General features: G+C 39.2%; 1 protein-coding gene across 14 annotated transcripts in view; it reads right to left on the reverse strand.

Annotated features, from left to right (window-relative positions):
• The window catches only part of MAST4 (microtubule associated serine/threonine kinase family member 4), a 278365-nt gene that overhangs the window by 110452 nt on the left and 154366 nt on the right, over nucleotides 1-13547 (reverse strand). For 6 of the 14 annotated variants that reach the window (XM_071425292.1, XM_071425287.1, XM_071425291.1 and 3 more), the window contains one exon: nucleotides 12744-12824. The exons of the other annotated variants lie outside the window; for them this stretch is intronic. In XM_071425292.1, coding sequence (XP_071281393.1) covers nucleotides 12744-12824 — 81 coding nt within the window. The remainder of the gene's footprint in view (nucleotides 1-12743; nucleotides 12825-13547) is intronic. 14 annotated transcript variants of the gene reach the window in all.

Here is a 13547-nt window from a genome sequence, read left to right on the forward strand (position 1 = left end):
CAGGTGCACAGGAAGTTGAAAGGTGCTGTGTTGTGTCTGTATAAATTGGACTGCTCTGTTCCCCCTATCATGCAATGGTTCTGCCCTGGTTCTCCCTTCCCTCCTTTATGCTGCCAGTTATCCCAACTCCTCCCCAGTTGCCTTGGAGATTAATGTACCCTTTCTCAAATCCTTCCCCGGTGCCCTGTCCGTCACTCGGCGCTCCCACCCTTCTCTCTAGAACTCTCTAGAAACTTCCAGCTAGAGTGTCAAGTGATTGGCTCAGGGGCTGGCACCCCATGCTCAAGTTATCCCCATTGGTGTTCTCCCTAAGTCAATCTTTTGTATCCCACTCCCCTCTGAAACCCTATTCATCCAAGGACTGACTCCTCCCCTGTGTCCCTCCCTCCTTATAAGCTGCTGCAACCCCTCCCTCGGCCTCTTCGGTTGTTGGTTTCCCCTGGGACCCAATAAGCCTGGATTCACCACAGCTGGAGAGCGCTCTCTTCTTATTTCTGCTGACTGTAGCCACAAGCCAAGCCACGTCCTACCACAAGGTAGTGCTGCTGTCACAGCACAGAGCATTTGCCTTAGGTGCTGTCCTGAACCACGGAGATGGGGACAGTGCCCCCGTACTGCTAGCGGTGCTGGATAGCTAGGCAGGACGTCTGAGAAGGATAATCTTTCTCCAGCTGAACCGCTTCAGAAAGGGAAAACATTGTATTTAAAAGAATATTATGTGCACTATCCATTAACGCTACCCTTGGTATTTCAATGACCTGACACAGCACTGCAAGTTTACAATATCCTTAAATCACTTTACAGGTCACCCTTAATGCTCTCCTCCTGAAAAGGCTAAATAATAATCATACGTGTGCTTCAGCGCACACCTCTGGTTTAAATCTGAATTTCTGAACAACCATAATTACACTCAGCACATACTCTTATGTCTGTGGGGTTTACTAAACAGTTAACTATCAGACATGCAGATGATACAGCTGCCAAACAGACCACTGGCAGCAGTAAAATTAACTACACAAAAAGAAGGGAACTTTACAGAAACAAAATTAAAAGCAAGCATCTAGAATTGCAAGAGTAGTAAAGATTATTTTAGTTAGTTACACTTTAAAAACATGACAGAAAATTCTCAAAATTAAGGACAAAATACTAAAAATTACCTCATGGCTAAAGTGCCTCAGGGTCTAAGACCTTGTATCATCTAGTTATTTAATCTGCTGGCACTTCAGTTCTCCACCTGTAAAGCAAAGATATTTCTACTTCTTGGGAGCGCAGTGAAGATAACTCCAGAAACACCTGCATCAAACATTCAGATATTAAAAAAAAAGAGGAAAGATAGAACCAGACAGTAATAGGGAAATGTTCTTTGGGCTGACCACTCTGCAGATTCAGAAGTACTGAATGATTTTTACAATTCCTGCCTCCCTATAAGCTAAGACCATATATGCATAAGTTGAAAGGGATTCAGATGAGTTAAGAAACAGTCTTAAATCTTTCTGATATGCACATCAGGAAGAGTCAGGGCGGACACCATGGTGAGTCACAGAATTTCACCCTCCACTTCCTAAGATAGGCAATCACATTTTGGTTTATTTTGGTTCGACTAAGAATGCACATCAGCTCTCTCCAACAAGGAAGCTACAGTCAGCACCTGAATTGTCACCAAGACTGTCAAAACTATGTAAACCAAGAAGAAGAGGATCAGTAAACCCACATTAGTTGTCTGAGGCCTCCAGCATTCTGAAAAACTCTATCATAGTAGAAATGAGGTGATAAACCACTCTGCTGTCAAAAAACAGTTCAAACCCCTAAGTGGCCTAATTTCTCTGATACCAGACAACCTTATTATTCCATTATTTTATTATATATTGTATGTAAGCTTATGGAAACATTAATATACTGATACAAAAGAGACTTGTAAGTATTTACCACTGCAAATATAGACTCTTCCTATAAAATAAAAAAACCCCAAACCTATCTCAAAACCCTTTCACCATTCAATAAGCCTCTCCTTTGGCCATCTCCAGTCACATCTGGACATGGTTTACCATGAATTTTAATGAGTCTGAACTATGAAAATGTATATGGTTTGTTTCTTTTAAATCATCATACTCATTTATCTCAGTATTTTGCCTTTTTTTTTGGTAGAGAGCTTGGATCTTTTTTAAATTATGCAACAATTGTAGTCTGCAAAACTTAGTAATAACCATGCTTAATGTTGACAAAGGATTATCTCAGCCTACTTTGTATTCTGTTGTTCCTCAGCATCCATGCTTGCATACTTCTGCATACTCACAAGAGGAGCAGATTTCATCGGTCCAGTGGCAGACTGCACGGGGAGAGCCTAAACGTTCTGTTGGCAAAGGAACAGCAGTATGAAGCTGAAGGTGAAGGAGGAACATACCAGGCTGCTCATGATGAAATACTGGCTTCAGCTGATAAATATGTAAACCAGTATTTGCCATCATCCCCTTCTCCCAGGCATTACACCAACTTTTAGAAATATTTCTAGGTTTTATCAGCTGGGGAAGTTACACAGCATTTACCGCCTTCCCAAACTCAATACATGTGTTCCTATGTACTTGCCAACAAAACTACAGCAACCAGTCTACAACTTCTAAAACATGACAAGAACTCCTTCCAGTGTGGCTGCTCCTCACAGTCCCACAGACATGTCTTTTACAGTGTTTTTGTTGTATGAAAGTTTAGGTTTGTTTCTGTCACCATTTACTTTTTTATCAATCTGAAAAATTGCCTTCCTAGCCAAGCAGTATCATGTCATCTCCCAAGAACCTCTCTTAGAGCAAGAAGGGTTTGCGTCCAAGAACCCCTCTTGGAGCAAACCCTTCTTTCCTTTTTCAAGGTACACATTTTGGTTGTCAGACACACTAATGGTTTGCTAGGTAACCCTGAAGCTCTAACCTCCCACCGTTTTGCTCTGCTCAAGTGTTACTGTGCTCGGGCTGCTAACTGCAAACCACGTTCTCTTTTCCAGTCTAGTCTTGGTGGTCTCTTTCTGAAGAGCAGAAAAAGCAGCCTCCTGACATGAACAGAGGGTGTGCCATGATTCTGCTCTATGACAGCAGTTTTCTTTTTGCTACAAAAAAATATAATAGGTCTGGGTCATTCCCTCTCAGTCTGTAATATTAAGAAGCAGTTTGCCATAGAGTGCTCTGTGGTTTTGAGCATCAGACTGCTCTAGGACAAGCTCAGCAGATCATCATGCTTATCAAAGCCGTATGTGACAACATGAACCCAAGATATACAAAATCACATTAAACTGACATTAATGTCGCCTCACACAGGAAATGGTTACCACTGACAAACACGCTAGTGTGTGAAAGCTGGAGAGGTGATACCAGGAGATGTTCAAGTTCTGACATCAGGATCCTCAATGCTTTCTGCTTCCCATCACTATATTCTAGCCTAGGAGGAGCTTCCAATACTTTCTAAGAAAAGTGGTGTCCCAGGAGGAGGTGGAAATGCTTCCTCAGAGATGCTCAGGACTACATTCTCTAGATTCACTCTGCGCACCTACCAGAGCCCAGCTGTATCTCATCTCATACCAGGGGATGGAGACACAGGGATAGCTGATCAGTCTGTGTCCCTAAACCATGCCATGAGGTATCCCTCTCCCACAACATCCAGGGAAACTGCTCTGCTGTTACTAGCCATGAGAATATTTGCTGAACAGGTCTTCCACTAAGGAGCACTAACATATCTCATGGATCAAGAGCAAACACAACTGGCATGAGGGAAAGAACTGTAAAGTCTCAAATACAGCAGTTTAGTGACATTCTCCAGTTTTTTACAGCTGCAAGGCTTTGCCTCTAGAAACCTACGCATGTACTTTCTTTCTGAAATGGTAAGCTGCAAGCAAGAGTAGAAACAAGATCTCTAAAAAACAAAAGGACGGGGAAGATTTCTGCTTCTGGGGGGCTCAGTCTCATGCTTTTTCATTCCTATTTACCACTTTGTTTCTAAAAGATTCATTTTTAAAACGTTTTCAGAACTCTGCAGCTGTGAATCTATCACTTCTATAGTACTCAAGAATAAGCAATTACCAAAGCAAGACACCCTAAGGTATCCCCAACTTTCAGTGCAAAGCAATTCAACCAGCACAGCAGTGGAAACAAGTTGTGTTGTATACAACAGTGTCTTGGTTTGGAAAGGGAGGTGTCTGCTAAGAAAGGCAGGAGCCTCCCCTGAAATGGAAAAATGTAAACCCCCTCCCTCCAAATTGTTATAAATTTAAAATTAAGGGGGGCTCTCAGGCAAAAATAGGGGAGCAGAAATAACAGCTCTTTATTAGGGAAGAAAATATAAAGATAACATAAACAATGCAGTAAACTAAAACAGCACTGACAGAGTCAGAACACAATCTGACACCCTGTGGGTCAGGGTGTTGTTAGCAGTCCAATTGGAATTGTGGCTGCAGTCCTCCCGTAGTGTCAGGTGTGGTTCTGTTGGAGCAGTGATCCTGTAGAAGGGTGCAGTCTTCCTCTGAAGATCTAGTGGAAGAGGCAGCTGTTCCTCTGGGAAATCCAGTGGAGAAGCTGCACTGGTGTTCCAGAATCTCCAGATTCTATCTGGGTAGGAATGCTTGGCTCCACCCTCACAATGGGATGCTGTAGTTCTTATCAGTCATGCAGTGACATTCAATAGCCAATTATCAGCAGATATCTCCCCAGAGGGAGGATTGGGTGTAGAAGAGATAAGGAAAACTGCCCACTTAACAGAAGACAACTGCCATACAGATGGCAAATAGACTACAATTTGCTTGGCAATCAGGAAAAACAGAAATAATGAAGCCCTCATAAAAGGCCACTGCAGGGACAGCAGTGTGTTTTCAATATACAACTCCTTCTGCATTCCTCACTTAAATCTTCAAGAGTCTCAAAGCATTTCCTCTACTGGAGCTGTGTGTTGTAGGGAGGGCTGATGCACACAGCACTGGCTTCTGTTCTGCATCTATTTTTATCAAGGTGCATTAAAATGATGCAGATGCAACATAATGCTGCAGCATTGGCACTGAGCAAGGTTAAGAATTTCCTTCTCAAGAATATAGCTGCAGGATTTTTTTCTCTGGCATCTCACACAAGGACCAGCTGAAATTTGTCACTGTACTGAAAAAAGACTGCAGAATTTGTGATTTTTGGTGGAATTACCTCAGGAGGTATTTCTGCTGAAAGTGAACCACTGACATCCCTATCACAAAATTTTCCAAGAAAAATACAGGACAATCGGCAGGTTAACCTAGCAATTTCTCCATATCTGCAAGAACTGACTGGCAACAGATTACAGTCAGTCACATTTTGGACAGTAAGTGGACATCAAATTCAAGATGCACTCAATGCATTCTTATCAAATCAGATTAAGTCAATTTTGAAGCCATACTACAACAGTTTGAATTGTACACACAGGCTGAGAGCAGCTGAGGCTGAAAGCAGCACATTTCAGTCATTGCTAACAAATATGTCACCTGAGGGGCAAAGCAAAGACATCAACAGGAGCAGTCACACAGCAACTTATGATGGCTGGCAGCAGGTAACTTGCCTGTACATGAAACTCTGTAGTGTGACAGCATAGGAAGAGAGCAGATTGTCCATCTTCCAGTACATTTCAAGTCACATCTTAAAGAGTTATTTTCATATGTGAAATGCAGATCAATTGTTCAAATTGTAACCACCTCCTGGAACTGCACTGATTTCCTAACACCACAGCATGCAGTACTCAGCTCTCTAGTCTCTGTGTGGCCCTAACAGAACTCCCTGTCATCCTCCCTCCATTCCTACAATTTCGGATTTAGGTGTGGTATATTTTTTGTAAGTATTAACAATTTATGCTTAACAACTGATTAAAAACATGGGGGAAAAAATCTACAGAGTAATGTCGGGTTTTGATTTAAAATGAGGCTATACCAGGTCATTTGTGTTTAAGACCTGTATGTTTAAGACCAAAAACATTCATAGGTTAGCCAATGAATACTTTTCGAAGTAAGCTAAGCAGCACATCAAATTAAGGTAAAAGTAAGCATTATTATGAGGGAATATCTCAGTGGGAAATACTTCTACAGTATTTTAGTTCTGTTTTAGGAAGTAATAAAGCAATTCAAGAAGAAATCTCCATTCAGGAGATTCTCCACTCATTTCTATGACTGCATAGCCTTCAAACTTGTAAGCCATTTTTTCAAGCAGTATTTTGAATTAAAAATAAAAACTGTCTTCAGATTCAGCATTCCCCTATCACAGCACAACTCCAAAATTACTGTAATTTTCAAATTCAAATTCATGTCACCTCCTCAAAATTCAAATTCATGTTACCTCCTGCTTAGAAGGACTACCATACTAAATTCAAAATTTAACATTCAATGGTAAACATAAAATATAACCCAAAAGGCCAAAAGATTTAATGAAACTAGCACACAAGTACTTTGGGAGGATTTTTATGAGAGTTGAGGGAGAGGAGATCAACAAACTGGCATTTAAAATGATTCAGATGAGCTCTGTGTCTGTAGCTTTCAGTCTACCAGAAAAAATAACTGTCACAAAGAACCTCCTTGCTTTCTTAAGATGCACCTTATACATGAACTAAAAAAACCCCAACAAAACAAACAAAACAAAAACCAAACACACACACCACCCCCTCCCCAAAAAAAAAAAAAACCTTAAAAAAAACCCCCCAAAACAAACAAAAACAAAAAAAACCCCAAAAAAACACCAAAAAAACAACAACAAAAACCCCAGAAAAATCCCCAACAAAACAGCCCAAAACCACCGGATTAAAGCAAAGATCTCTATTTTTGTAAGCTTTCTAGAATTCCATCATCTGTCTCTAAAAACTAGACAGAAGCTCCTGTTCCTTGCTCTACTTGATCTAAAAAATACGTACCTAAATCTTCCTCCAGAACAATATCAAGTAGTACAAGCCACAAATTAAACTGAAAAAGTTATGTGGATAAGACAAAGCCATATAGAAGAATTAAGTTTGTCCGGGGAGCTTTTAAAAATGTACTTAAAGCCTGATCTTCATTATAAAAGAAAACTTAAGTTTCATGCTCCAGAAGCTTTACAAAGCATCATGGTAACAATACTCCCTGACTTTGCATCAGTGGGGGGGCAAGTAAAACATCACTTTCTTTAGCACCAGCCCAAAAAAACCCAAACAGAATCAGAAATTTACATCCCTATATCCCTCTTGGATGAAAACCAATAGTGAGAATCTCCAGGGGACCCCATGCTCACTGATGACAGCTTTGCAGCTCCTGCAGTTCTCAGCTGAACCCTCATTTACACTGGTGCAATGCCATTACATACCAGTATGCTTATGCACGTGTAGCAGACTAGCACTCAACAACAGACTGATGACTCACAAGCAAAAATCTTCTCTGCTGTGACTCCAGAGAGCTCAAAAAACAGAAAACTTTTTAAAGTATTTCAAAAGCTGAAGCTAGAATAGCACACTTGAGCACACAAGAGACGACGTCTGCTGAGTAAGGGGCTGCTTTTATTTAACCAATCCTCAAAACTCATTTCTACATCATAAAAAACTTAAATGTGCAATAAAATTGTTTTTCACTTTCCATTTTCAATTTCCAATGGAAACAGCTCTCCCTTTGACCTGTCATAATTTTTAATATGGGAGAAATGGGAAAGAACTAAGGAAAGTGTTTTAGAAGGTTAAATACATAGACCCAAAAAGAGTTAAGAGAACAGCAAGGACATGAAAGTAACTTCACAGCAGACAGACTTTTGGAGGAGAAAGCCAAAGATTAATTTATTTCACCTTGAGGAACTCGTGCTTCATGGCTGATGTTCATGAATACTAATCAGATTACCTTGAGAGATGAAACAGCAGATTTTCCTCATTTTAAAGAAAAATTTGAGAAAGAAATTGAGCCAAGTGATTCTTTAATTCATCCACATCAGCCATTCCCAAGAACTTCCCCTTTCAGGGTAACAAATTAACAAATCACAGCTTCATCTTCCAGCATAACCTTAAGGTCAATGTACTTTGCACTGGTATCAGAAAGCGAAGGTGGAAACAAAGTTTTAAAAAAATTTCTGCTTGGGTATGGAAGTTATGTCACTGAGGAGAGAAAGGAGGTATCCTCTGAGATGTACTCGTCTCGTCTTTTATAATGCCTTATGAATCCATGAAGTAGCAGTTCCATAGTAAAATTACATAGAAGTTCAACTACTCTGAGACCAGAAGAGTCCAAATTTAATAGCTAACTCCTCTATGACAATTTTGCTTGAGAGAATCATGTCATGTCTCTGCACAAGTCCCTCCTCATCAGGGAGTGAGAACTAGTCCTTCTTTTTTTGCAGTATTCCCTGTCTACCTAGACTGCATGCTTACACCAGATTTAATCATTAACCAGCATGTGTAACAGCTGTCACCTTGGCTGCTGCTGAGGTCTGAGTGGGCAGCGAGTGCTGCCAAAGGCAGCGGAGTGCCAGTCCAAGCAGACCCTGCCGCTGCGTCCCCCCATGCTGAGAAGCGCTCCCCACGCCCTCCTCACTCCCAACAAAGGCCTGCTCTCACTCACCCAGAGAGACCCAGCCCAGCCAGCCCACAGGGGCAGTGCAGCACACCAACACCAACACTCTCAACACCACTTTCCTCCTGAAACACAGGAATATTGCTAAGTTTAGAAACAAACTATTGCCTTCAGCATTGTAAAAACCAAATAGCAAATTAAATCCCTACTGTCCATCACATCTTTCATATGAGTGTATATGCCCCACATGCCCACACAGCATCACACAGAGCGAGAAAACACTTAAAAGCTCTTTAAACGTACTCACTTTCAGAACAATAAAGAAATCACTAGAACTAGAAACTTTAATGTTCATTTTTCAACAGAAGTCATCTATTTAATTGATGATTTCATAATACAGGCCAATACAGTTGTTAGAATGTAGCTATTTTAAGCCTTCTGTCTTTATCTGATTCTGAGATACAGAATGTCATGGGGGGGAAAAAGGGGATGCAGACAGAGAAACTGGAAGAACAGGAGCACACTGACTTTTTATTTCTGTATTCAACAATTTGGTATATGAATTTATACAGCTTAAATAAAGTTTCTTATAGAATTTAATAATTGGATTTTTATTTGTATAAAATTATATTTTAAAGTCTCATACTAATTCTCCCTTTGTAATAATTACTCATTCATATTACAGATTCAGGTTACATTTAAAGAAAATACAAGTGTCAACATTTTTTGGCAATTTCCAGATATAAAAACTTACTACTAAATACCAAAAAGTGGCAAAGCTATCTGTGACACTGACATTTGTTTTTCTTTCAATTCAGTGCCACAGGATGAGGTCTAATTCATGCCAGTTATACTTCTAATTGCTGCTTTTGGTAACACCTACATAATCATTTGACACCATGACCCTATGTAAAATGCAGTGTTTACAGTGGCATCCTCACAAGCTTCCCAAAAGAGCAGATTACATTACTGAAATGTTTAGATAATAATCCTGATTTGCCTTCCTGCCAACTCAGCTGTAGATATGGTCAGGTGAACTGGATCTTCTTCATTAAAGAGTCTATTAGAAAAATTAACCATTTAAAAAAAAGTATATGGGCTTTTTTACTTGATGCTTTCTTTTTCAAAGCTTCGGAATGAATCCTGTCTACCTCTTCACCAGTCTTAGCCAGGTAGAAACATTTGTGTCTGTACAGTACCTGACACATGTGCAATGCTCACGCTCCTGAGTAAAGGCTTTCTGGAAAATTCACTAAAATCTTATCTTTTTTGTAGAAACTAAGAGCTATCTATCAACTGCCTTAGAGATGTTTTTCCCCCAGCTCAGTATCAGTGACATCAGGAAAGCAAAATGTTGAATAAAAAGATTTTTTTGTGGGCAATCAACATTCTGTACTCTTCAGGTTCAAATGCAAGCTGTTACATATTTTTTTAATTTAGTATTGCAATTTCCTTTATTGCTTTTACTAGAAGCCACTACAACTTCTAGCACTTAGTGTTCCCTCCTGGTCTTTTTCAAATACTTTCCCCACTCCCCATTACTGTGACAAAGGACTTCAAATTGTCCAAGGCAAAGAAAAACACTAAATTTATGTTAGAAGAATGAGGATCCTAAATATCTCAGTAGCTATGCTCAGTTATTTACACCATCTTCTCTCTTTCCTTGCAAATCTGCTGCTTATAATTATTAGTACTAGAACTGCACATACTTCTCCCCCAAACAGAAGTTGGAAGTTTTCAGGTGACTCACGCCAAAGATAAAAATATAATGGCAAATGTGTACCTATCTTTCAGAGATCTGAATTACCACTTCATCCCCCACCCTCTCCCAGAAGTATAGAATGGAGAGCTTCACACTGTACCAGCAGGCAGGTATTTCCATTCACAGGATGTTACTGTTTATTTCAAAAATCTTCATCATCTAGCTGGCAAGAGGTTACCTTTAGACTACTACTGTATGTGACAAATGCTATAAGCAGAACTTCAACAAAAACCGCCCAAGGAGCAGCTGTGCAAGTCAAAGGCTGTGAGGGAGATGAGCCAGCATGTTAGAGAGAGAGAGAAATACCACAGGAAAACCCTATCCATTCATTCTGGATGCATGGCCTGCATGTTAACATTTCTGAATATAAGCAAAAGTAGTGTCACTGAAGTAATTCCTCTCCTCCCACATACAGGAGTACTCTGAGCTAATGGAAATGCTAATTATTTATATACCCTAAAAACCAACACATTTCATCTTTCCACTATGCTAGGTTAAGCTTAAGAGTAACTAATAACTGAAACATTTGGTTCAATACACCAGCTGGTTCAATACACCAGCAGCTCTCCAGCTACAGATAAATACAGCACTCTGTTTCAGATTTAATCAGATTTTAAACATTTTCACTCCAGGGAAAAAGTAACCATTCTGGCAGCCTTACATAAATTTCAGGACAAAAGAACCAAGGAAAAATCCCTATGAACTTAGATATTTTCCAGCCGTATCAGGGGATAAGGCTTCACATTAAGCACCAACAATAATTTCCACTCTATTTCTTCAAAAAGTATCTGAAAAGTCTGCTCCCAACATCCTCCATCATAGGATGAAAAGCTCCAACTTGTCACTGTTGGGAATCGCTGCCACCCAGGTCTGAGCAAGGTCTGAGCTCTAAAAACACTGAGGGCTTTGTCTATCACACAGTTTGCACAGCAGCACATCCACACATCTGCAGAGCCCATTCAGCAAGTCATCCAGGTCATACAAAATATTAAATTCGTATACAGCTTTTTGATTCCACAAAACTGAAATTTTTAAAAAGAGCACATCCTTCACCACAGAGAGAAGTGATTTTTCTGGCTGTATAAAATAAAGACCCAATTAGAAAATTGTATTTTCACCAAGCATTCTATACCAGCTGATGATTTTGCTGATCATTTATCAAACAAACGTTATGAAAGTGTTTTCACTGAGGAAAAAAATGTGTTTGTTTTTTTTTTTTTTTTAATTTATTTAAATCATACTGAAAATTGCACAAATAAGGAATTCTCATACCATGTCTTCCCTAATAAAACAGAATATATAAAAAACTACAATATTTCTTCAGAAACATGTATCAAGTCTTTAGGTTATTGTTCCATTTTTCAGTGTCATGTGAACCCTTGATAGAAGAGCTCTCACCTATTAATCTGGTTTTAACTTTAAAGTATACTGAAGCAGGTTAACACATCCAAGCAACCCTCACCTTTGCCACACTATGTTCGAAGTTGTACCAAAAAAAAGCACAAATATACTTTATTATGTAATTTAAGAAAGTGGTAGTTCTTATTCTCACAGTAACAAGTGAGACCTCTGACCAAAATTAGAAGTGGTTTGGTTTTGGTTTTTTTTTTAATCCATGAGGCACTGATGACATATTAGTAACTCATTTTAAAAACTCCCCTATGGAGCAGAATCTCAATGACTGACACCAATGAGATCCCTGACTAGCAACTTCCTGCTCTAAAAAGAAAAGAAGGAAGGAAAAAAAGTTTTCTGTTTCAGAACCATCCATCAATTTTAATTTATTATAATTTTACATAACAGGAAGAATTACAAAGTATTTTCTATCACTTAATGATTTTCTGATCTCATGAGGATAACTGTACCTTTCTGACAAGTGCCAAAAAAAATTATGAACAAACATGGGATTTGAAGGAAGAAGGGGGTGAAAAGGACATTTTATGTGGCTGTCAAGGCTTATCTAGAACATTACTGAAATAGAAGTGAAGCTTAAAATCCTCCTCGTCCTGAGGACAAAACAGTCCTACCAATTACTGAACATGATTTTGTGTTCTTCTGAATCATTCAACTCACTAAGCACACTACTAGCCCTCACTTAAGCAAAAAATAACTATGTGTTTCATGAATCACCCTCATTTCTGAATGCACCTTAAGCTTCTAAACTTCTCACATAACAGAATACAATCATGATGATCACAGGAAGCAAACTATAAAATTTCAGATACACTCCTAAGCAGTCAAAGCAACACAGAATCATACATTAGTATCTTGAGTCTGCATAATAGGTCTCAAAATACAGATTATCCTGGGGGTTTTTCCATAAAATACCTACCTTTAGAACAGCAGCTGGTCAAGTAAAACATATTTTGGCAGACACATACTTAATTTTTACTGTTTTTCAATTTTCCTTTTGCAATATGCTTTGATCATTGGGTTTTGGATGCAGAAGAAAACATCAACAATGGAAGTTTACTTGCTTACCTCCAAAAATGAAAAGCGAACAGAGGACTGCATGGACTGCAGGGGCTTGTTGGGGTTGGGCTCAGGCTCCTTGGGGTGAGACTGCAAGTTAAAATAATGTCATCTCTAGTGAACAGAAGGTTTACCAAGAGTTGCATGTTTTAGTGTAGGAGTTATGAAAGGAGTTTCGGATAGAACCAAAACATGACCATCCTCCTGAATGAAGTGATTGACAGTAGCCACACAGGTTTTGACTTAAGATGAAATTGATTTAAATAAAAATAAATATGAGAACTGGTGTTGATGCATATGCTTGACTACCTCAGACTTCTTCCAAGTACAATACTTGTGTACAAAGTCTCAAGAGGGGTGAAACATGGTAATTTTTTTTAGACATCTAACCCAACAGAATACACAGATTGAGTGTTTTTCCCCTCTTAAAGAATCTTGGGGGGCAGGGGTTTAAGTTTTTTATATGCAAACCAGATTTATCAAAACAAAAGGAAAACTAGAACTGATGATAAACTTCCACCAGCAATATGAAAATTATAAATAAAAATTTCCAGTGTGAGAGCCTAATTTTCACTTACTGAAAATTAGAAGTGCTCCAGTTAGCCTCAATTTCATTATGAAATGCTTCCTCACAAACGTCAAGTTCTTCTTCTAGGTAATCAAACATGGATATAAACAATTAATCCATAAAATCCTTACTTGAGCGTTTGACTTCAAAGGTGTCCTCAAGAAGTTGCCTCAAGTCCATCTCCACTCAAAAGGTTTCTCAAAAAAACAGCCAGCCACCGCCAGATTTCAGAGATGCTCCTTTAA

Source organism: Agelaius tricolor, unplaced genomic scaffold (assembly GCF_023055355.1).
Source record: "Agelaius tricolor isolate 1412-34295 unplaced genomic scaffold, bAgeTri1.0.p SCAF_4, whole genome shotgun sequence".
Classification (NCBI taxonomy): Eukaryota; Metazoa; Chordata; class Aves; order Passeriformes; family Icteridae; genus Agelaius; species Agelaius tricolor.